Source organism: Clavelina lepadiformis, chromosome 7 (genome assembly GCF_947623445.1).
Source record: "Clavelina lepadiformis chromosome 7, kaClaLepa1.1, whole genome shotgun sequence".
Taxonomy (NCBI): Eukaryota; Metazoa; Chordata; class Ascidiacea; order Aplousobranchia; family Clavelinidae; genus Clavelina; species Clavelina lepadiformis.
Genome location: NC_135246.1, coordinates 19,277,964 through 19,301,423, shown reverse-complemented (window position 1 = coordinate 19,301,423; position 23,460 = coordinate 19,277,964). Strand labels below are relative to the sequence as shown.

Here is a 23,460-nt window from a genome sequence, read left to right as displayed (position 1 = left end):
CTGAAACAAAGCACGCAAAACAACTAAATAAGGGATCTTGGTGAAGTGCGCTGCAATTGAATTAGCGACACCATAGGTTTCGGTAGAAAAATCGTGTTTCCAAGCACTGGAAGACTCCAATCTGTTGGCTTGTTGCAGGATTTGTAGGCTTACCATACGTCCCGTTTTAGCCGGGACAGTCCCGCTTTTAAAGGCTTTGTCCCGGCGTCCCGATCAGTCAACTAAAAGTCCCGCTTTGGCATTTACTGAGCCAGCATTGCCCCACACTACACGAATATTAGCATGATGTGATTGGTTTGTTTAGCCAATTTGCTGAAAAGCAATACCCGATGCGTGTTCTTGTTTCGTTGTGTTAAATGTGAAAGTAATTGTTACATCAATGTAGCGGGTAATTGGTCCAGTGGTGAGTTGATTGTTAGCGCATTCGCTTGTTCACTGTTCAGTAATAGTAGGCTAGGAGGAGGAGATGATCTTTTTGCAGTTAGGTTATTGAAAGAACTTATTTCGTACGGTTCCGGTACTTGTTTGCATTTTCTTCTGCAAAAACCATTTGAATGTGAAAGCCCTTATCACCTGCAAAATTAAAACTGACTTTTCCTGCTGTGGTTTTTATGAGAAAATAAAGTTGAATATAGACTTCTGGAAGAAAGTATTGTCTACAGAAAAGTATGATTGGACGATTATGTAAATTTACAAATGCTTGAACATTGTTTTGTTTCCTAGTAAAATGCATTATTTTAGTTTTTCTTGTTGTCTTACTACTTCAGTTGTCCCTGACGATAGGAATCCAAAATAGTCTCATACTTTTAGTAAAATGTAAACCACATTTATCTGATAGGGCTTGTTGTTCTGAAGCGTCCCGCTTTTCAATCAAAAAAATATGGTAAGCCTAAGGATTTGGGGCAGAAAAACATTTTAATCTGAGCCCTAGAAGTTAAATTTTGTGTGTAGCATAATGCGATTTTTGTAAACTTTTAAATCAAACATAAAACATTTCCTTAACATAATTTTAATTATTTTCATGTTTTGAAATGTTGTCACGTTTGACTTCTATTAGAATTTTAATAATTTTTATTTTTTTAGTTTGGAAACATGGTTTTTAACGGCATTTATTGTGCTTTTGCAAATGCTAGGCAACGCACAGCTGGTCTCCATGCTTGAAGGTGCTTGAGTCAGGCTATGATTCAAACTGTGCTTATATGTCAGGGGTGGGCAAACTTGTTCAACGAAAGAGTCACTTGCGGAAAACTACAAACACCAGCGAGCCGTAAAATCAGTAGTGTCTATACAAATACAGTAAACAATGCATCGATATAATGAACACTAGGCTATTGGATATTACTTGTTCAGCTAAAGCAGCCACTAAAACATGTCGCCGAGCCACAGTGTGCCCATCTTTGTTAAAGACTATACTTGCTAGCATTACATGTCATCGTTTTCGTTTTGCAGTGTATTTAAGTAGACTAAACTGAGCTAAAGTTTACTGTCTTAGCAGTGAAATTGCGTTGACTTGCTGTTAACTAACTCTTCGGATTCTATGTCTAGTGTTACGTCATAAACGAAATGCTGGCCTAAATAAAGAAAAAGAGAGAAACGTTCATAAACGGTACTCTTGGTAGCTTTTACATTTTTTTGAAATTTTACGATTCGACTGGAAGAGCCACAAAAAACATGCCGGCGTGCCGCATGTGGCTCGCGAGCCGCAGTTTGCCCACCACTGTTATATGTCAATTGGAGTACCGAGTACATCATTAATTGTTTTAAGTTTTAAACAAGTAAAACGCTGATGTTTCCTTTTATTTTCTTGCCATGGTTTATTGTAGTAGGGATACCTTGTTTTCTGCATAGGTCTAGATTTTTTCGAAGAAATCTTTTTGACTTTTGGAGTAAGACATGTTCTGATGTTCATGATGTGAGAAATTAGATATAATCTAGCTAAATGAATTATAAGTCACTGGGGTAATCGGAATATTCTTTGCCCAACTCGGAAATATGGCAGTTTTTGATAAGAAATCGTCTGTTCAGTCAGACTGTGACGGTTACGTCACGAATCATGAATTGTTACTTTTATCACTCACTTTTTAAGACTGTGCAATGACGTCAGATAAATTACCTCGCTTGAACTGGTGTGCCCTATATATACTCTTGTGTTGTTTGCAATCAGGACCCTTTTTTTACGTGATCGATTTCACTGGTTACTACCGCGCAATGTAGCATTCAGTAAGCTTTGCCAGAAGGTGGAAGCCTTTGTGTCTGATAATAAATAAAAATGAGAACTTTATCATTTAGTAATATGTATAGACAGAATTAAGCAACTAACAGCATAGTCACGCCGTTTGAGAAATGAGAACTCATATCATCGACGCAGAAGTATAACAAATTATCATCTTCAATTGTCCTCGCTCATATTGTAACAATAGCCGCCAGTGCACGCGGCCATTATGGCAAATATTTTTGTTGTGTAATACTTTACACAAGTAATATCAAACAAAACTAAAATTTGTCATAAGACAATGGTATCGACCAGAATCACAATTTTGGCGTGATGGCCCAGATTGGAAAATAAATTGATGTTTTTGGGTGAAAAATCCTGTGCACAACAAGATAAAAAATAAGCCCTTTAACCTATTTGTGCAGTTAAATTTAATCCCCTGTGCACTCAGCACCCTTTCCAATCTGGCTGATGGTGTGTTCTGCAAACTTTTTCTTGGTTTACCTATCAGCTTTCAAACAAATACCTTTCGCTTGATTGTTTATTACCCTATGAATTGAGTTTTATGCGTGAGTATGTCACGTTTTCTGCCAGCTTAGCCAGTAGCGTATGGAGTTTTGAAGAAAGATGCCAAGACCACTGGTATTTCCCATATAAGGTCCAGCCTATATACTTCCACATCTGGAATAAATCGGACATAGTATTTTTTAAAAAAAGCTGTTTTTGCCATAATGTTTTCTTTGTTTTTTTGTTGGTGTGTGTGTGTGGAGCTGAAGTGCAGTAGCTTGGTGGAATTATCGGCTTGGTAGTCGTAGGATTCTAGCGCCGCCCTCGCGGCTTGACCTTCCATGTTTTATACCGAGTGGCGCTATACCGAGGTAGTGACCTTGGGCAAGGCATTAATGAAACTTGCTCCTGTTCAGCGTGACCTAAATAAATTATTAAAATTTTGGCAGCATGAAATAAAAAAATCAAAAGACTGGATTTAAAAGAATTTTTGACTATCGGAACTTACGCAAAGGCTATCTCGGTAACTGGTGATTGAGCGATAATGAATTGTCGCCAGGTTTAAGTTGTGCAAATACTTTCCTTCATTCAAGGATAAAGATTATTGGGCCATGTTTAATAAACTGCAATTGACACAAAGTTTGAGGAGTTAATAAACTTGCCAACTTTGCCCATTTTACCCAGGTTTTGATACAACAACCATTTTCAATGTACTTAATAGTACGCCGATCAAAATGTGTGTTTAATAAAATGTTTTCTACTGTTTTGCCTCGTGTTTTCATTTTCCAATGAGTCATTACTCCCAACAGTTTGCTCCTGACAGGATAACAGTTTGTTATAAAAAAGCTGTAAAAGATGGCGTCTGTTTCTGTGGAACAAATGGGCGATGGGCCGAAACCGAAGTCAATGGTTCGCGCAAAGCGTTGGGACGACGAGGTGGAGAATGCTTACCGCTTCCAAACGGCCGGATATCGTGACGAGATTGAATACAAGATCATCAAGAAAACAGAGGCAGAGAGATGGCCGGTGGGGCCAGGTTATGTGAAGAAACTGCAGCGGAGAGATGGAACATTTTATTATTACAATCGCAAGCGTGAATGCCAGGACAAGGAGGTTCATAAAATCAAACTTTATCAATATTAATCTCGAGAGATTTTTACAGACTTATAAACATTCCTACGTTTTTTGAATTTTTGAGTTTTCTCTCAAAATCTTCTTTTGTTAAGTTTTGTGTCTTTTTTTTTCAGTATTTTTATTCCCGTTACAGTTGATTTATGAGAACAGTTTTTGGTATAAAACATGTATAAATATATAATTACATAAACCACTGTATGAGTTATGTTATTCCTGTTTTGAATTTGCTTTGAAGCCTTTATTTTCAAGGTTTGTATTTCATAGAAGCAAAACAGTTTTACCTTCCATTTGTAAATTTTCATGTTTTTTGCAGCTTGGAAGAGAATTTTGTCAGAAATATTGTCATTTTTTGCTCCATTTATACATAAGTTCTTCAATTTTCTTGGCTGCTTTTTTAATTGTTGTAGAATTTACATGCATTGCTAATTTTAATCCTATCTGTACCTTATGTTTGGTTGTTTTACAATCTTATAGGTGAACCACGTAGGAAAGTTATTGTTTTTTTATAGCGAGTGTACGAATATATGAAAGCAGACATCAATTATTTATGACCTGAAGCTTTCAGCAGAGAACTTGGGCAAGTAACTTAGCCGATATGTTTTGTTGTTGGAACATTTATTGACTTTTGTCAGTAGGCTTGGTGTTGTTTGGCATCCAAACAATACGTTAGTTGAAATACTTTTAAAAGATCATTTATTTTATCTAAGTTGAAATCAAAACCAATATTTGCTTCATGGGCAAATGACATGTCGCATAAAAAGCTTTGGTACAATTGCAAAGGTGTTCTGACATAACAGTAAAATGAAGACATTATGTAGGTGTATGACAGTTTTACACTTCTGACTAACAAATGCTGCTTTTGTCAACAATAGTTGGAGCTTCTTTGTGACACTGACCCCATGTGACCCCATGTTGTTGAACAAAATCTGTGGCAGGTCTGCCATTCTCATCTCCCATTTATTTTTTTATAAATTGTTAGATATTGTTTCAAGATTTCTATGGAAGAAATTCGTTTCTGAGGGTTTATCGATTTACACCGTGCATGTGTCTCACTCAGCAGTTTGTTAATTTTTATCACTTGATTTCTATGCGAGTCATCTGGCAAAGTTTCGTTTAATATTTCATTCGAAATAGCCGGGATCTTCCAAACGTCGGCCTTAATTGTGACTTCATGCTGACGTTGCGACAAATCTTCTGGGCATTCTTCTTCATTGTATTGCTCCTCCGGTGGCATAAATTTTGCATCGGACAGTCGGCACTTTGGTTCGTTGCTGCAAACAAGAATGTGTTCGTTTGGATTTGAGTCTGAGATGGAACATTTGTTGTTTTAACATCTTTCAAGGTTCATGTTCTTAAGGTTTTGATGCCTTTTTTTGCCACTGATTGCTCAAGACATGTTTTAATTTTGCGATAATTGTTAATATCCTACTTCCTCCTGGACGTCAATGGACAACAAAGTTTAATGTCCTACTCTTATGGCGGGAAATGAATCACGGAGATAAAGTTATACAAATGAAATATGTTTGATAAGATTTCAAGTTTTAAAACCATGTATATTTGGTGCACAGTTTTTCTGTCATTCACCATTACAAGCAAATTTACTGACCGACACGTTGCTATTTTATTTTTAGCTGGATTGTCAATCGGCAATTCGTCAACGTCACTGAGCACAACTCTCATGTCGTCAGTCACCAAAAACTGACCAAGGGCCTGGAAACAAATAAACAGATTGTTCAATCTAAGTGTATAATTGTTTATCAGATTATAAACTAATTTTCACAATCTTCTTTTATCCAAGTCACCTGTTTCGCTTCGTGGGTGTCACAATTCACTCGTGGCTCATCAATCTCGTGATGAAGGAAGACATAGATTTTTATGATGTCTATGATAAGCCTCATGCGTTTTTTGGCAGACAATTTAACATAATTTGGAGAATTCAAGAGATCTGTAGGCGTACCATACTTATTGCACGATTCCGTTAGAAAGATTGTATTGTTGCCTTCTTTGCAAAGCCCAGTTAACTGCAACGTAATCTCGTTAATGACATGCTCGTGAATGTATAGACCAGTGTTTCCTTATTTGCATAGAAATCTTGTAACCTGTATTATTTCTCTATGGGGCTGAAAACTTGCTAGAGTTTCCGCTGCGATCCTTGACCTGTATATGGATCCTTTTCTCGAAAGACTTTTCGGCATGACCATTGCAAATTTGTGACCTTTCCACTGGACAAGATGAACCTATACAAACGAGATATTCAAAAGAAGAACCTTAATCTTTGTGAGTGTTCTCATCAAAAACTCCTCGAACTGGCAAATTGAAACCTTCTGCGAAAGCACAGTGGTCAAAGCATTGTGATGTGTTGAACCTGTTTGAACCATCCCTCGCCCAGTTTCTTATTTTCCTTCTTCAGCAATTTGTTGATCTCGTTACAACCGAGCCACTTTTCACACTCTACCATCTCATCCACTTTGAAGTATCCGTGCTCACATTTTTTGTCGTTTTCTCGTGTTATCGTCTGTCTATGTTCCGCTTTCACTTGCTGCTCGTTATTCGTTTCTGTTCTCTCGAGGAGAGGTTGGATTTTCCTGGTTTTATTTTTCACACTGATCTGCTTTTTCTCATCCAGAAACGCTAAGGTCTGAGCAATCAAGCAGACTGACACGATCAGAATGACAAGTCGGATAAAAAGTTTTTTGCAATTTGTCAACCAAGTCATTTAACTTGTTTGTGATTTTGTCCAATATTATCCACTTATTTGACCAGAAGATTTTTTATTCACTTTTCAACTTCAACGACATCAGATAATGTTTAATGGCCGTCATGTGGTGTCCAGCCGACTACATCGGTTTGTAGACTTGCCTCCAGCTATATAAGAGAGATCTAATAATTCAGTGTCTGTCACAACGATAACCTGCTTTTAAAATGCCACATCAATAAAGTTAGGATGTGAATACAAGCAGAAGCGCTGAAAATGCAGTTTTATGCATCAATTCAAGTTCATATCAAATAAAGGGTATTTTAAGAGCATGTTTTCTTTAAAGGTGAAAAGTGTCTTTTTGTCCTTTTTGCCAATATTTTTGTGGTATAAAATTTGACATTTTAAGTAAATATTACTGTCATTTGTTTTAACAAAACTGTTCACAAATTCAAACAAATTTGTGAAAATCTTATAACTTTTCTTTCTCAAAACCTTTCTTCCTTGTCAATTATATGAAAAGAATCATAATTAGAAATTACATGTTAGTTAATGTAGTTGTTTAAATTTTGCATAAAGTCTCCTGCGCTGTCTTCTACAACTGCTTTAACCACGAATGTAAACAGACTGACTGCACTTGTTTAAAGTTAATCATCGCCTCAGGGCAAGTTGTGAAAACATTCACTACGTCCACTGTCAAGCACGAAAAGAAATCTCTGTTGTTTATTTAAGGAATAATCAATCAGTTTAGTTGAATACTTTGCTTGTTTCAGAATGTTGTCCGCAAAAATTCAAATTCAAGAACCTTAACAGTGGTTATAAAATTGCTTCCACCGCTATTATTACTATTATTGCAAAATTGCTGTCATGTCAGCGAAAAATTACCGCCTAACAGAAATTACCAAATCACTTTTAAGTCAATGTTTAGTGTTTGTATTAACACCAAATGTTTTTGTTACAGCCTTGTACCTGTTGACATGGAATCAAGCGAGGACGTTGCAGATTTGGTTGAAAAACTTTACCAGTACCGAGATAATTTTGTCGACACTCACGGTCTAAACAATATCAAAGAAAAACCAGGTTTAGTTAAATGTGAAATGGACAAGACACTGTGCAGGCTCAAGGAACAGGAATCGAACTGTCAAAAGACAATGTACATGCTTCTCTATGCAAAAGTTCTAAACATTGTCCCCGAGTACAGCCGCGAGTGCGAAGAATATTTATCAAAAGTTGTCAAACGCGACCCGTCATTAATCGAAGCATGGAATATGTTGGGGGAGACGTTCTGGAAGAAAGGGGACATCTCGGCCGCCAAGGACTGCTTTGAAGGAGCATTGAAGAGATCAAAGGAGAAAGTTTCGTTACGATCGCTCTCAATGGTTTTGAGACAATTAAAACCTTCTAAACTCGGGGATGAACAAAAGAACATTTTGCAAAGTGTGGAGCACGCCAAGGAAGCCGTACAATTAGATGTCAATGACGGCACGTCGTGGTACGTCCTTGGAAACGCGTATCTATCACTCTTCTTCTCAACAGAGCAAAATCCAAAGGTAACAATCTGAGCTTTTTGACTTTATTAGTTTGTGGCAAGTCTAAGGCAGCTTCAACTTATACCGTAGTGCATAAATTTGCTGGCTTGAGTGCTCTAGTATCGTTTCCAGGTCTTGGCGCTTTCCCTAAACGCCTATGCACAGGCTGAGAAGGTTGATCCATTGTCAGTGCACAACCCGGACCTCCACTTCAACAGGGCGGCAGCTTGTAGGTCAGTGGAGTGCTAAGCAGAGTTGTGCTTGTTTTAACAACTGAGTAATTCCCGTTGACATTTGCAACGGTCCCCTCTTTTCGCAGATTTGAATTGGTATACAGTTGATGTTCTTTAAGCGATTATTCGGTAATAGTAGGAATGTCATTTTTCTCGATTATTATCGTCATGGTCTTAATTCTAGTCCTTGTCAGGTACGAGGAGGCTTACAAGCTTGCGCTGGAAGGTTGGTTGAAAGCGGAGGAACTTGATCCGACGTGGGTAGAGCCGAGAGCGAAGATATCGGAGCTGTGCAACTTCCTCGACAAGCTAAATGAGCTCGTTAAGAAGAGAGGGAGGCTGAAGAATAAGAGGTTGCAGAACCTCATCTCATCAATTAAAGAGAAAGATCTTGGTTAGTCGGGTCGTATATTTTCAGATGAATTTGTGGTTAAAACTGCATGTTTTCTTTAATCTTTTGTATACGTTGTAACCAGTCGACAGTGTGTCTGGCCCACATTATTTTCCTGCCAACTTGCAAGAACTGCATTTTATTTTAGAATGCATTTCTACTACGTAATGCAGGATGTCGTTTTGGGCAAAGTTTGAATTGAAAAGTGTCAAAGATTTTTCGTGACGGCTATTTCCAGTCGTATTCAAAGCATTTTGTAGATACTGGTAACTGGTAACAGTGTGGCTGACCAGTTACCTATTGCAGTGTCACCATAACACAACCATTCTCCTCATGTTTTGTTTATTTGGTTGCGTGGATTAATAAAAGATTCAGATAACCAGGTCTTAGCTGGTTTGATGCTTTGAATCTGTTACTAGCGCCACAACGTGTTGATGCAAAGTCAGAGAATAACATATTATAGTTGATTTGTGGTTTTTCTGCCGCTCTTATATCTGGTGATGTCATTTTTAGGTCCTTACCATGGCGAATTTGTTAACAAAGATAAGAAAGTGACGCTGACATCGACAAATATCAAAGATTTGAAAGAAGGGAGGAACGAAGAAAAGGTAGTTTCCTGTTTTCTGCTCCTCTAAGAAATTTCGATTTTTTTACTAATAGATTCGTCCTTCGATTCAAGAATAAGATTGGATCACGAACAAAACAGTTCACAAACAATATCTAGGAATTAAAAAAGCTTTTAAAATATACGCATCTACATATCTTGCTTGCTCTTAACAAGTTTTTGATATGACCTCAAGCCAAGATTTAACAATGTATAACGTTGGACTGCAAACGAATTGGTTGGTCTTAAAAAACTTAAAAACTTATAATCCATCCCAGTGGAATTCCCCAACGTTTTGTCGATGATGATAGAATTTTTTCTGGACCTCAGAACGTTATAATGCAACACACCCTCTCCATACAATAGCATTAACACAACCAAAGTATTATTCAACTTACATGCTTGCTATGATCCTGCAATTTTGCAATAATTTTTACTTCGCACTGTTGTGTTCTTCGCGGTCTTAGAGTAATGAATTAACTCAGTAATTTGCAATATTTACGGTTAGTTTTACTGGAAATTTTCGTTTTTACTTGTTTCTTGGCGTAAATTTTTTTCACAATAGCACAAGAAAACTGGAAATAATTTACAGCACCGTGAATGTTGTAATTTTATTAGTAACAGCTAGTAGTAAGGTTTGGTCATAATGTATTGCACGTTATAAAAATCGATTAGTTTTCGCAGTAGGATTTGCTTCACAGGATAAGACGATAACTCAAACTGTGATCTTCACTCGTTTTAAATAGTTTGTTTTTTTATTCCAAACAGTCTAGAACTTCTGTGTTTTTCAAATAAATTTAAATAAAAAATTCTGGCTGTCGCTGTTTCACCGGAAAAAAATTTTACCTTTGAAGCCATTTTTCAGTTTCTGACAGTAACTTAAATCTTTCTTCTAATCTATAAATGTAACTTCAATTCAACTCTAAATAACTCAAATCGACTTGTTGCATACCCGTCCTCCCAACCTAACCGCCTACCTTTAGCAACAAGCTACCTGACATACTTGCCTGGAAGTATTCACTCCCAAAACTTCAACATCCTTCATGTTGTAATATTCAGGTTCTACTCGGTCGAGTCGTTTGCAACCTGGCTGACCTCACGCTGGTCCCCTTCACGTTCGCCATCGTCGATTCATCGGGATCCTGTTGCGCGGTGACTCTCTACAACCTTGCCCAGGTGAGGCTCGTACATGGCTGTCTTGCCTGTATTGTTTGGAGGGCGCATGTCTTGCAATCGAACAGTTGTGTCTTGGTTTTATATGACTTAAGTTTTTGTATAACCGACAACCTACATGATACTGTAAATGTATATGACCACAGACTTAACTTAACCCAGCATCTGATCTTAACCAAACCGTTATGAACGAATTTTGAATACAGTATATAGCAGTGGTTCCCAGCCTGGAGGCCGCACATTATTCTTTAATTTCTCATAAATAGCGCATTAAGTAACAGTTTTTAAGTTGCGGTTCGGCGAGAAATGAATCATTGCAGCTACGGGAAAGCGAGTAGGAAAGGTTCGGAACCACTGGCATATAGCAATGACGTATCTTTTCCACTAACACTTTTATTTACTACCGCTACATGGTGCCCCTGAGTGAGTTAACCTCCCATCATGGCAGGGTCGGGGCATGATCATCGGGGACTCGGTCGCCATCCCCGAGCCTTACCTTACTCATCACGACATCGAGTGGCAAGGTGGCAGTAGATGGAAGTTCAGCAGCATCCGGGTCACCAACCCGGTTGTGCTTGTCGTGAACGGGAAGAAACTGACCAATGAACATTGCGGATACACCAGGGTTTCGATGACACCGAGCGATTTGTAACGTCATAATGTGTTTATATTTTATGTTGGTGTGACGTCGTTTAGGGCCGTTTTTATTTCGATGTGCAGTTGTTTGCTTGAAAATATATACTTTCTATGTTTGTTATAGTTGGCTACTGCACAATGTGTCCATAAATTCCATAGAACAAGTGAATAATCTATGTCTACATTATGATATGCTACCGGTACACTGACAGAGCTTAACAAAATTCAGTATTCATCAAAGGATAATGTTGAGGTTGTATGGTCGTATAAACTTGGAGTTGCAAAACTTACGTAGACTAAAAAGTTGTTTAAGGAACCATCCACTGTTGGCGGAACCTACTTGTAAGGAAGTTGGAGTAGGTAAAAAATTGCAACCATAGAACATACATTAGGATAAAATTTAGGGTTATAAAACAGTCATAATTGCTCTGTTTCGGGATTAGAAAAGTGTGCTCGCTAGCCGAGTGATTGAAACGGTGGGCTGGTAACAATGCGATACCCAGCGGCACTACAGTTGTGATGTCATGAGAAATGCATACGCGACATTAGCTCCCGATGAGCAATTCCAGATACGACATACTGTAAAAGCCAAATAAACATTCATTGGCAACCTGCAAAAAGATAAGCTAGATTCTGGGCCTGATTGACGAGGTATCCTCAATGAATTTAAGTTGTGCAGAGATTTTCCTCGGTCAAGGATAAGGATTGAAACCAATTGAACGCATAATGTGACGTCAAAATAGTTTTTACGTTGAAAAGTATTGACCGGAGTCAGAAAAAGTGACTTGGTTACAACCCTGCTTTGACGGCCTTTCTGACGTAACACTTGATCTCACAGTGGCCGACCCCACCAATGTTTAGGCAAAGTCACCAAATGCCGGCATTCTAACACCACGACCGTTTCAACAATTTTCAAAATTCCGAGCTCACACACAATTTGAGAGATTATATTTGTAGCGCGTCATATGAACGTAACAGCGATATATACAACACGTGTAAGTGTCTGTTTGCCAGAAACAATGATAGAAATTGGGATCAACTCTGAGGGAACAGGAACCGAAATAAATAAACCGATCAAAAGATGGCGCTAAGAAGCCGAAACTAGAGTGTTTGCTTTTCTATTTTCAGACAAGGCTGCACCAACGTCAATGATAACGTAATCGAAGCAATTGGTTACACTAAAATATTAAAGATAATATATACAAATAAAACATGATTTGATTATAAGAAGTTATTGTTACAGACCGCAGCAAAGTGACGCTGCAGTGAAAAAAACTATAATGCACAGACGGGGAAAATTTATAAAGAAATCGACAAAACTGACTTAATTTCTCATCAATTCTTTGACTCTCATCCACAAAAACAATCGAATTCGAGTGGTTTCGAGTGTCCAAATCAGTTCAAAGGATTATCTGACGATGCGGGAAAAGACGGGGCGGATCATTTCTTAGGGCGGGGTTTTCTTCCTCCGTAATACCAGACAATCTCGCCTGGATCCGGACACGTTTGCATGAACTCTTCAGTCGCGTCCGCTGCAGCCAGGTATCGGGCGATGCCGGTGAACTCCTCCGGGATCTCGTATTTCAGCATCTCTCTTCCCGCCACCTACACAAGCAAGATGGACAGACTCAAGATAGCTTTGAAAATCTTTGTAACATTGAGTGACGGAGAAGAATGTGACGTGAACTTGCCCGAATCATGTTCAGCTTAGGAAGCATGTTGCAATCGGCGATCGTCATTTCGTCGCCATCAATGAACCTCCTCTTCGAGACTTGTGGTTCGTCCCCGTCGTCATTCTCGTCAATCTCGTCATCCAGTGGTTCGTTTAAATATTTGTCGAATTTTCTGAGAGCATCGTTCAACTTTGTTTCCAGCACTAAAAATGCAAAAGCAGCAGATTCGATTGTGATCTCACAGCTATCTTTTAACAGCCGGTGCAACTAGAACCAAGCCTTGAAGAACACAATCCACACTTACTCTTGCGTTTAGGGTCATTTTGGTTTCCAGTGAACTTGATAAAAGCAGAAAACTTGGCGAAGACATCGTTCCCAGCCCGGTTGCTCTGTTGGTGCTTGCAGGCGAGCTTGGGATAGCGAGGGGGGTAAAGTTCGGCCTCAATGTAGTCCTCACTCTTCTGGATGTCGGTCAGCTCCTCCCCATTGAAGAGCAGAAAGGGGGGGTTGGCACCCAACGCGATATCTTTCAGTTGTTTTGGTTTTCTGTGAATTGACGCAAAAGTGATCACAACCCTTGACAAGCACATACAAATTTAACAACAAAATTTACGTTGCTTTGTCGACGGTTGTGACGTTGAAGACAACCCCCTTCAGCCAAAGCATCATGAAGAGCCGCTGTGAGAATGGGCAGCATCCAACACACTCCCTGTCCGAGCCAGCCTAGTTGAAAAAATTTTTTTTAATGCACTGGAAAAAATGCTGCCAAAACATTTATTTTCATCAATTTATGCAGATCTGTTGCATATAGGGAATGCTGCAGCTTAATAAAAAAAAACTACAAAAGGCATTTCTCATATCTTATAAAAAATCCTTGACATGGTCAGCAAAACCTGTTTTTTAAGAACAATTTGCGGTATTATTGTTTTAGTTTGTTCATTGAGCAAATTTGAGTGAATATTAAGCCGAGCATAAAATATAAGAAATGCTTTTCGGATTCAAAAAGGAATTTGAACACAAGCAGTTAATACAGAAAAATAAAAACTTATCAAGAAACAAAATCGGATGGGTGTTAAATTTGAGTCCAGCTTGTTAAAACAAAGCTTAACAAAACTTAAAATACATGCAAAGAAATGTTTCAACTGAAAATCTCAAACAATCCCACGAGTTACCTCTGCTACGAAGCTGTGTTGCAAATCTAAACAACATCATAAATATAGAACTGGATTCGAATTCGTAAAACGACATTATGGTATATAAAGTCTCATCAAGTTGAGTGCTACTTGGTGGATGACAGGCATCATTGTGTAACAGATGGTTAGCATTTGTTGGAATAAGGTGTACAGCGTACTGTACGTCTGGAGTTGAAAAGGACGAACATATTGTTTTGATAGTATTTCAGCGGAGTTATTTCAAAATTTGCGAGGCAATGATTTATTTTGTTCTTATTTCTAGATGAAGCTGGCTGTGTTGGTTTATCACAACTTGTTCATCACCGATTTTTTTTAAGAATAGATTTGAGTTCAGTGATATATTCGAAAACTTGCAATGAAGACTTTTGAGGCAAAACTGCAAAGTGGAAGTGAATGTTTTTGTCATGATTGTAAATAGAATTTGTCTCAGTCTTCCTTTAAATGGTTTGAGAAGTGAGAACCAAAGCTTTCATGTTCAAGACAAAACTGGATTGTTCCATTGTTACAAACACACATGTCACAATGGAATAATCCTTTCTACTATTACTTCCTCTATATCCACTGTTTTGCTGCAACTGTTTGTGATCAACTTGTCCGGACTACCATTGTAAGTATGGGAAGTTCTAACGGCATGGCAAATGAGGGTTAAGTATTTTAAGCGATTATATTAATCAGATTTAATTAATCCAAAACTTTAGGGCTTGTGGTCACGCACTATTGTGAGCAAAAAATAGCGGGATTATTACAAACTATAAATTATAAAAACTTATGACAGTGAAATTTGTTTTAAAAATTCAGTCAGTAGCTTTAAAACAAATCCCATTTAAAGTAATCAGGCAGTCATGAAGGTAAGTTATGCTGCCACAGCTAATACATGGGACCAATACATTTTGAATGTCGAGAATAAATTTCATCACAAGTTGTGCGTGAAGATTTCCACACTTGAAGCAGCAAATTCACAGCAACAAGATCCACAATAACGACGTAAGCGCGCAGGGTGAAAAAACAAACAAACGGGGAGTAAAATGAAAGAGAGAAGGGAGACAGTTGACTCACCAGCACACAACAACCGCCATTATACCCACGCAGAGGTCGCACCCGACTATAAAAGGCAAAATTCCAAGTTTAGAAGATCAGTCATAACCTGGTGTACTTCCAAGCGCACTGACTCTTAGCATGGTTTGATATATAGTTAGTTGGAGGTAGAAAAGCTGATTCAAATGCTATCAATTCGCTCCAAGAGGCGCGTTTATGAAAGGGCGTCGGCGTCCTACTCCAAACAGCGTTGGTGAGGAAATACGTCAATAAAGAAAATTCCATGACATTCCACGCTAGCGCTGGCCAATTGATAGTAAAATAATGAAAATATTCGATAGGAAATGTAAGCGCGTGAGCCGGTAACCGCTCAATATCAACGCTACGACTAAATAAAACCCAACAACAACTTGGTTGCCATGTCAACTGTAAACGGGCGGACGTAGCAAATATGCGGCTGTGGGTAGGGTATAGATTCCGGCAATCACAATCAGATACATAACTTCAAGACATATGTATTCACTAACACATGATATTTAATAATATTTCTACAAACATGACAACACACCTGAGCATTACCGGCGCATTTAACAAGATACAACTTTCTAAACAGCAAATGAATTCGCGCATTTGAACGCCACTGCTTTTATATCTTGTTTGGAACAGAAAAGGCCAACACAGTTTATCAGCAAGCGACCGCACAAAATATGATGATGACGAGTTAGTGCGCATGCGCAACAGGCACTTGAGCTCTCAAATGCAAACGAAAACAACATGATGACGTCACATGTTTCTTGGGCGCGTTGCTACGAAAAGGAAAAAAAATATTTTCACCAAGCAAAGATGGGGTACTTGAAGCTCTCTCCGCTTGCGCTGTGTTAAACCATTCACACAGTTTCCATCGACAGTCATACGCAAATTACTGAAGCAGCAAACGTATGCTGTCATGCTAAAATTACCTCAGATTACCCAAGAGTGAGTAAAAGGTGGCCATTGACACTTAACCCTTCCACAATCGTGCCCAGACAGCACTTACCTTCACAAAGAGGTTGATGACATGCTTTCGGTCAGCGAGCGAATCTTCTTCACCGTCAGCCCCAGAAGGGACGACTTCGCGCGTGTTTTCCTCAGCCGCACTACTCACAATTTCCTCTGACATGTCCTATAGTGATAAAGTTTCCAGTAATTCCAACCTAAGCGTTTTTCGTTTCAGGCACGAGTAACAATTTCATCTGCTGTACTTGAGATCCGTGCGTTTGCACAAATATTCACTTGAGCCTTAAACTCTATAGAAAAACCTTGAATCTGGTTTGAACAGAGAATATCGAGTTTACATAAAATCGCTCGCCTGGCGTAACTCATCGTGTTCCGCTATCCTAGCATATACGAAACGTCTAATACCAACCCGACAACCCATAATTATCAACAGCACTGTCGGCAAGAAACGTGCAAATATGGAAATAAGTCGGAACGAAGTTGTAAACATGGCCGCGCTTGCGTTAGAACCGGGTGGAAAACTCGTCAAACATCGAACACAGTCCGCGGCTGATTATGACGTTTCTGGAAGATTCTAGATTGTTCAAACTTCACCTCGGAGTTGAAATTCCACTACACTGCAGTAAGAATTTAGCAGGAGTATTCATACTGAGCGACCAATCAACGTAATTCGAAAACTACCAGCGCATATGAAGGCAATAAGCCAATAATGCTCCACCAAATTCGGTGCTGACTGACGTAACTGAATATTCTAAACACAACCATCACCATAAATGACGCAACAATCAAATACTTGGCGCGACTTCTATTTACGAATTGGGCGGTGGCCGCGGACAACGACTCACAGGTAATTTCGTCTAATAAGGTGACGTCACAAACCGAAGAAGTCTAACAAATACAGTGATGTAATTACACAAGACGCCATGATCTTTTATCTCAAGCGAGGTCCGAATCAACAGAACATTGACGATCACTGATGCGAAACAGGCCATTAGCTGTTGTCTAAACTACCACAGTATCCTGACAATCTCGTGTTATGCTGCAGCAAACATCGTGTTATGGGATGAACGCAGATTATCCAAAACTAATTAATACCTTCGCTATAAGTAGCTAGTATAATACCCAATAAGCTTCTAGTCGAACAGTTAAAGCGATTAGGTTATCAAAAGCATAACTTCACAAAACGCAGCACGTCACACTTAACTGTTTCATAGGTTTTCTAACAACGCCTGTTGCTCGAGATGTAACCTCACTGTGCGCATTCAACCTTGAAATTCTTCTCTCATCTAAACAATTATGACTTCACAATTCCCTGCTGGCAGTATTGTGTGATATTGAGTTGCAAATACCAGCATTGCCTTGGGCTATAGGGCGTTGTATAAAGCGTGATGTCATACAATGTACGGTGTCTTCTGTCCAGGTTTCTACGCTCCAAGCTCAAGCTCGCAATTGCGAAGCGGCATTGCGGAAAGACAAGAACGGAAGCGAAAAACAAGTTGCACATAGTTGCAAGGTTTTCAGCAAACGGTTGGCTCAACAGAAGAGTTTTGTGACCTTTTCACTGAAACGGTAAGTGCAGCTCATTTAAAACTTGCAAAGCTATAAACCACTTGTTACTTGCTAAACATTAGCGCAGATAGGCTAAAACACATCGTCGTAATACTAAGCGGCCGCCCGCCACGTTAACAAACACACATAGCATCTGTGAAAACATTCTATAGCAGAGGTTATCAGTTACTACCATCACAAACTTCTGTATCGAATTATTACTAACGACCTACAGACTGATCTACCAATCAAGTTCAGGTTTAAGCTTACTGAGCTAGTCTGGCTGGGTGGGTTCTAAAACGGACTAAATCCATGAAAACCTTTAAAAACGTACTTTGTTGAAGTAGCTTCAAGCCAACTAATGAAAGACGTCTGTGACGAAACAAAGTGAAAACAAACTTTGCCATTTTCACGCTTCTCTGGACATATTCACCATTCCTGGTTGTCAAACATAAGGTGGAGCAGTTCGATCCAATAACAAAAGGTTTCAAATTTAATTTGTAATTCAATCCATCCACTTCAAGAAGTGGCCACTACAGCAACGTTTGCGTTGTGATGTTAAGTTAACAGTGGGGCATAGTGAGGTGATAGTATTCTATGCCACAGCGAATATTGGCATTGCAATCAATGTTTAACATTACTTTATAAATTGCAACTTAATCTTATCGCCAGTAAAAAGATAAATATATTTATATGCAATTATAATACGATAATATGTATGTTAAATAATGTAGTGTTAAGCAAAGCCAGATAAAAGCTTTAAAATTATTGCATGTTATACTGAAGGCTATTATTGCATGTTATACTAAGGCTGAAAGGGTAGCCCTAGTTTTTATGCTTTGTATTCGTTAAAATTTCATTGGTTGTGGATGACTGTGTCATATACATACACAACGTAAGCATAGTACACTCATTTTTAACAAAAGACCTTTTATAAGAACAGCTTATAATAGACTGTTAGAGATTAAACCATTCTACTGCCAACTTTGAAAGATATGCTATAAAATTTGTGCCCAAGCCTAACAAATTAAAGGTCAAGGTCAAACCCGAAAAGTGTTAGGCTATAAAAACTGAGAGTAACTCGTTCATAGGAACATATACAAATGAAGTTGTATGCGACGTGTGGACTTAGATGCTATCATGGAACTATTGAAGTCATAAAATTATATTTGAAGCAACATTAACTTACTTTACAAGTGTATAAGAACATACAAACAAAATCTGCTGAGATATACACAGCCATAAGATATACTTATATATGTTATTCTAGTTCAAGTGCACACAACTTGGAACTGACCTTGACAAAAAGCATAATTTTAGGTTCCGGTCGTTGAGATACTTGCTGAGGTTCATCAATGGGAGCATCTCCATTCACTAATATTGTCTGTGGGTCCTCGCTTTTGTTTGATTTCTATGTTAGTGTTCCATGCATAAATGAAAACAAAAGAGAACAGAAATCACCATGAAAATCAAATAATGACGGAAAAAGTATCGTGTGTTAAATGTCAAATGTGGAGTAACTGCTGCCATCGTGTGGTGAAAACACAAATGAGTGAAATTTTTCTGAATCCACCACCATAACTCGCAGCTGAAGAGCAAAAATAAAACGTGCACCAAGACAGCATTATATGATGTCTTTCGGAAATTAAAAGGTGAGTTCAAACTGAGTCTTGTCATAGAACCTTAATAAAGAGATAGATAACTTTCTCAGTTTGACTTCCACCCTCGTTGATGGTGCGGACCTCATTCTCTTCCTGAAATTTATTTTCACATTTGTTCAGAAGATATTTGTTTTACTTTCATTCATTTGCAACTGGTTGAGGCTTAAGTTTTGGATTTGATCATCTTACACTGCTTTTGTATGGAGTCTAAGTTTTATCAATTAATCAATAACTGGTTAATAGTAAATGTTAGGTAATGTTGGCTTGAAAATCATTCTCATAAATCATCTCGACATCTGGTAATTTGTAGGACCATCATAAAAACTACACCTTAGTAAACAAATTCACAAACCGAACAAACATGTACAATATTAAATTTAACATCCAGTATTTATGAGATTATGCATCAAGTTTAATTCTACTTCTGTACCTCCTCAGTGTTAAGATTCTCGATGCCTTCAACCACAAGCTCAGCCATACTTCCGAGAGGTTTAAGAGGTGGAGGTTCACTGTGTACTTCTTCTTTCTCGCTGACGGACGATGCGGATGACTGCTGGTCGAAATCGTATCTGTGCTCTGGCTCAGCAGCTGGTGGTGGGGGCAGGTCGTCTGCTACGTCGGTGTAATGGTCGATGTAATCTTTACCACCTTCACTGTATGATGCCACAGGGGGATCCTCACTGGGTACCTCACTATAAATATTCTGTACATAAAATAAAAACATTATGAAAACTTCAATTGTGTGGACGTCATAGCATTACATGCAACTGCGTTTAGAACAAATGCTAAAACAATGTTCACGTATAGTAGCCTCTGTCTGCAAGTTCTTTGCTGTGCATTGAACTTGGCCTGGTCCAATGTTCCCTCTAATTTTTCACGAGTCTGAGCAAACACAGTAACTCCCTGAGCGGTACCTTGGACCACCGTGAGCAACATCAGACGTGCCACGTGCGCATTGTGGCCATAATTATGCGTTTATTTTAATTTCAATTCAGGTTAGATTTTTTTCTTGTGCGCAGCACAGATTTTCTGTGCGCGGAGACCGTGTCAGCAGTGCGCATTTGCGCACGCGCGCAGCTTAGAGGGAACATTGGCCTGGTCCACTTTGGCGGATCTAAACTATGCACGTAGGTCTATATGCTTGATTGGCAAACTAGCTTAATATTGTGCATAAATGAATGTCCGGAAGTGACATTTGATTGCTATTAAATGCTTAATTAAATTGTGCGTTTTGCACTAGGCCAAAACGGAACGCGAATATTGATACAACAACGTTAAACACGCGCACTTCATAGCTCGTAAGCTCTGTTTACAGTCTTACAACACTAGACCAAATGCAATTACGCGGCTCAAGGAAAATACACTTTAAATAACTGCAATATGAAAACCTGAGAATAAACTCAAATGGGGCGATTCATTATCGAGATCTTTTAGATTTGTAAGACTGCTAGGTGCGAAGCTATTGCCTGAAAGCCACTTCTCGCTATCATTAACACCACCGACTCTCTTCTCTATATCTGGTCTTTATGCCATTCCCGAAAACCGCAACTGAATTCCTAACAGTTCATCGCTTTCCCAACAACAATGCGACGCTGTGCACGCCATTTTACTTGGTGCCACTTGACGCACTTGAGCGGCGCACATCTTTGGATAAACTAAATTTATCAAATCCAGGCCGAGCGGCCATTGGGTTTAAATTCTGCAAAGTTTCAAAACAAGACGTGAACATGAAAACACGCGAAATCGCTTTGCAAGACGCCAAGAAGGCGCATGTATAACTATGTAATGTAGTCATCCAGTGGAGGATTGTAGGGTGACGTCATATCCGCACAAATCAGATAGGAAGATGACGAAATTGAGTGGGTTGCGTACTCGCGAGATTTATTGTTTTGTATAATGCAAAGCGTTTTCATGCTTCTTAAATTTTAAATGACATTATAACTCAATGTAACTGTAACATTTTCTACTGCGACAAATATCCTAAACACAAGTGTTTTAAGTTTCATATTTCGGTGAAATGGGCAATATTTTGGCCAATATTACCCCGTAAATTACTGTGGTACTTTTTGTCGTGACGTCATTCTTCCAACCTCCACCATTGTGCTTAATTCCTTAACCATTGTCTAGCACTGTAGTTAAAGGACCCGCTCTCGCCCACTAGTGGCGGAAAGGGTACCTGTCATTACTCTTTAAGTGTTGTTGGGTAGTTTAAAATAAACGAGTTTAATTCTATGAATTTCACATCAAACAACATGACTTACCTCTTCTGGGTGTTCGTACACGTTATCCCCGGGCTCATCCATTTTAAGTGGCTTTTCAATAAGTTAAGCAATTAGGAATATTGCACAAAACCTACCACACCCTAAAACACAAACAACATTCAATCGTTTCAAATCCAAAGAAAAAAACTTCTATGTTCGGAATGGAAGCCGTATCAATACCACGGGAATAATCTCAAATTTAAACCAAACAAGTTCTCACTTTGACACGAGCACTTCAGCAAGTCCCACTCGGTTACAAGTCACTCTGACTAGGAAACCTTTCTCGAAGTTTTTAAAACAAAATGTTTTTGTACCGTGAGAACGTGATGTCTCTCCATAGAATTAAGTAAACGTAAGGTGGGAATGATTTGTTCACGGGAATAAAAGTGGTGGAAAACTTTTTAAAAGTTCAAAGTGACGTCACCACGCCAAGTTTATTATTGATGGCATTCCAGAATAAGCCACAAGTTCCTGTCCTGGCTGTAAGTAAATGTTGATCATTAGAATACAGACCGATGAAACGAATACTCATTAAAGATTGCATTAAATCCCTTTGTGAGTTAACTTCAGATGGTAGGTCAATTAAATCCTCGCACGATTTAACCCAAGATGATTAAACCAATGGGCGTTGGTTGGGTCGTTCTCGGTGTAATCATCCTGGATTGAATTGATCTAGAGCAGTGGTTCTCAACCGGGGTGCCATTTACGTTTAGCAAGGGTGCCGCAAGTTATTGTGCACTAATCACTAGACCAGGAAAACGGTTGCGAAAATTGTTTTAATTTAATGCAGAAACTTTTTTGGTTTGACTGTGGGTGCTGCCAAATCTTTTGGTTGTTTGCAGGGTGACGTAAGCGAAAAAAGGTTAAGAACCACTGATCTAGAGCCATGACTTCTTTTGTTTTAGGTCTTGTCTATCCATGTTTGGTCATAATCGTCCTTCCATAAAAATCACGTGAGTTACCTTTGAACTTACTGAAAACTGCATTGATCTAAATCAGGTTGGACAGGATTAATCAAGAAATTTCTGGAAAAAGCACAAGTTCGTTATAAATTTAGAATTGTAACGTCATAAATGTGTGAGTGCTTTCGAATGTTCTTGTCGCTACTTCGAGTGCTGTATTTGTGTCGTCATAGACTCTATTCATGGGAACGGGACGTAACAATCAATAGGAAACGATAAGTTGAATGACAATGGAATGGATGATACGCTCAGATTAATCTTTATATTGACAGACTCTTACAATGAAACCCTCCGGGCAATTTCTTTGTCAAATGTCTTGATCACTTCTCTAGCTTTATCCTGCGCTTTTTACGTTTAACCTGTTAGCAAAGTACTATCTCATTTTAACATGTTGCAATGTTCAGTTACAGCATTACAACACATTTCTGTCTTTATCGATATAATCATCAACTGCAATAGGCAGCTCACTTTATCTTCAAGCCTAAACTTTTCCAAGTAACTTGCAAATTGATATCGCGTTTATAACCACGCAGATAAAACCGGGTTTGGTTATATATTAATCCAAGGGTGGTTCACTGTTTACACAGTGCGCATTATTTCGTGCTCGACAACATAAGGTCGTGTTTTCCTGCACTGACGTTGATAGGTTTTCCAATGCTTGGTTGGCTGACGACTTCAATTTACAGATGTTTGCTAAGTAATTTGCTGACGTCCCGGGTTTTATGACCCGATTTGGTTGCCCCATCGTAGGCTTCGAATGAAGCAGCGCGTGTTGTCTCTGTCAGATAGAGTTCATAATAGGCCTCTTGAACCTGGCACCTATATCTGAATTTAAGGAGATTCCCAAACTTTTTGGGGTTTTTCATAAGTTGCTCTTCAAATATAGTGGCGGCCTACCCTGCAATCCAACTCAGTCAGCCAACTGTGGAAGGTACAGTTACTTTTAAGCAGATTGCAACAAAAAGGATGCTTTCGGTTCTACTCAGACCTGCTACTGACGCAATAGAATGCGGAGGC

General features: G+C 38.8%; 4 protein-coding genes and 1 long non-coding RNA gene across 8 annotated transcripts; 3 read left to right on the top strand and 2 right to left on the bottom strand.

Moving 5' to 3' along the window:
* Positions 1 to 1,160: 1,160 nt before the first annotated feature.
* Positions 1,161 to 4,327, top strand: LOC143465155 (meiosis expressed gene 1 protein homolog). The gene has a single exon (XM_076963335.1). It carries the CDS (start codon positions 3,575 to 3,577, stop codon positions 3,860 to 3,862), a length of 288 nt encoding a protein of 95 aa, XP_076819450.1. The 5' UTR covers positions 1,161 to 3,574; the 3' UTR covers positions 3,863 to 4,327.
* On the top strand, positions 4,326 to 11,237 carry LOC143465153 (tetratricopeptide repeat protein 5-like). 3 transcript variants are annotated; one of them, XM_076963331.1, is made up of 7 exons: positions 4,326 to 4,430; positions 7,510 to 8,098; positions 8,210 to 8,310; positions 8,505 to 8,704; positions 9,215 to 9,309; positions 10,365 to 10,481; positions 10,927 to 11,237. In XM_076963331.1, the coding sequence occupies exons 2-7, from the start codon at positions 7,526 to 7,528 to the stop codon at positions 11,128 to 11,130; spliced, it is 1,290 nt and encodes a 429-aa protein (XP_076819446.1). In that variant the 5' UTR covers positions 4,326 to 4,430; positions 7,510 to 7,525; the 3' UTR covers positions 11,131 to 11,237. The 3 variants fall into 3 exon arrangements, with proteins under 3 accessions (XP_076819446.1, XP_076819445.1, XP_076819447.1); XM_076963330.1 differs by lacking the exon at positions 4,326 to 4,430 and adding an exon at positions 6,792 to 6,866; XM_076963332.1 differs by lacking the exon at positions 4,326 to 4,430 and adding an exon at positions 6,874 to 6,894.
* On the bottom strand, positions 4,511 to 6,569 carry LOC143465154 (protein O-mannose kinase-like). Its single transcript, XM_076963334.1, has 5 exons — positions 6,219 to 6,569; positions 5,953 to 6,090; positions 5,656 to 5,874; positions 5,460 to 5,563; positions 4,511 to 5,124 (listed from the first exon to the last, which is right to left on the bottom strand). The coding sequence occupies exons 1-5, from the start codon at positions 6,567 to 6,569 to the stop codon at positions 4,800 to 4,802; spliced, it is 1,137 nt and encodes a 378-aa protein (XP_076819449.1). The 3' UTR covers positions 4,511 to 4,799.
* Positions 11,238 to 12,045: 808 nt separating the features above from the next.
* On the bottom strand, positions 12,046 to 21,605 carry LOC143464837 (chloride intracellular channel protein 5-like). 2 transcript variants are annotated; one of them, XM_076962854.1, is made up of 7 exons: positions 21,482 to 21,605; positions 19,651 to 19,923; positions 19,242 to 19,313; positions 13,401 to 13,510; positions 13,092 to 13,333; positions 12,806 to 12,990; positions 12,046 to 12,719 (listed from the first exon to the last, which is right to left on the bottom strand). In XM_076962854.1, the coding sequence occupies exons 1-7, from the start codon at positions 21,521 to 21,523 to the stop codon at positions 12,555 to 12,557; spliced, it is 1,089 nt and encodes a 362-aa protein (XP_076818969.1). In that variant the 5' UTR covers positions 21,524 to 21,605; the 3' UTR covers positions 12,046 to 12,554. The 2 variants fall into 2 exon arrangements, with proteins under 2 accessions (XP_076818969.1, XP_076818968.1); XM_076962853.1 differs by lacking the exon at positions 19,242 to 19,313 and adding an exon at positions 18,857 to 18,970.
* Positions 16,914 to 19,799, top strand: LOC143464838 (uncharacterized). Its single transcript, XR_013118544.1, has 3 exons — positions 16,914 to 17,580; positions 18,880 to 19,211; positions 19,659 to 19,799. It is a non-coding gene; the product is annotated as an uncharacterized LOC143464838 (long non-coding RNA).
* Positions 21,606 to 23,460: the final 1,855 nt, after the last annotated feature.

What these genes read in the sequence shown, in the direction of transcription:
- LOC143465153 (XM_076963330.1), top strand. Translation starts at nt 6,835, where the DNA reads ATGCATCAATTCAAGTTCATATCAAATAAAGG. An exon ending in AATTAAAGAGAAAGATCTTG is followed by an intron (nt 8,705 to 9,214) that starts GTTAGTCGGGTC and finishes TGTCATTTTTAG; the next exon opens with GTCCTTACCATGGCGAATTT. An exon ending in AAGGGAGGAACGAAGAAAAG is followed by an intron (nt 9,310 to 10,364) that starts GTAGTTTCCTGT and finishes TGTAATATTCAG; the next exon opens with GTTCTACTCGGTCGAGTCGT.
- LOC143465155 (XM_076963335.1), top strand. Translation starts at nt 3,575, where the DNA reads ATGGCGTCTGTTTCTGTGGAACAAATGGGCGATGGGCCGAAACCGAAG.
- LOC143464837 (XM_076962853.1), bottom strand. Translation starts at nt 21,523, where the DNA reads ATGGATGAGCCCGGGGATAACGTGTACGAACACCCAGAAGAG. An exon ending in ACAACCGTCGACAAAGCAAC is followed by an intron (nt 13,334 to 13,400) that starts GTAAATTTTGTT and finishes GTCAATTCACAG; the next exon opens with AAAACCAAAACAACTGAAAG. An exon ending in AAATGACCCTAAACGCAAGA is followed by an intron (nt 12,991 to 13,091) that starts GTAAGTGTGGAT and finishes TTGCATTTTTAG; the next exon opens with TGCTGGAAACAAAGTTGAAC.
- LOC143465154 (XM_076963334.1), bottom strand. Translation starts at nt 6,569, where the DNA reads ATGACTTGGTTGACAAATTGCAAAAAACTTTTTATCCGACTTGTCATT. An exon ending in GCGAGGGATGGTTCAAACAG is followed by an intron (nt 6,091 to 6,218) that starts GTTCAACACATC and finishes TCGTTTGTATAG; the next exon opens with GTTCATCTTGTCCAGTGGAA. An exon ending in AATAAAATAGCAACGTGTCG is followed by an intron (nt 5,125 to 5,459) that starts GTCAGTAAATTT and finishes TCTTGTTTGCAG; the next exon opens with CAACGAACCAAAGTGCCGAC.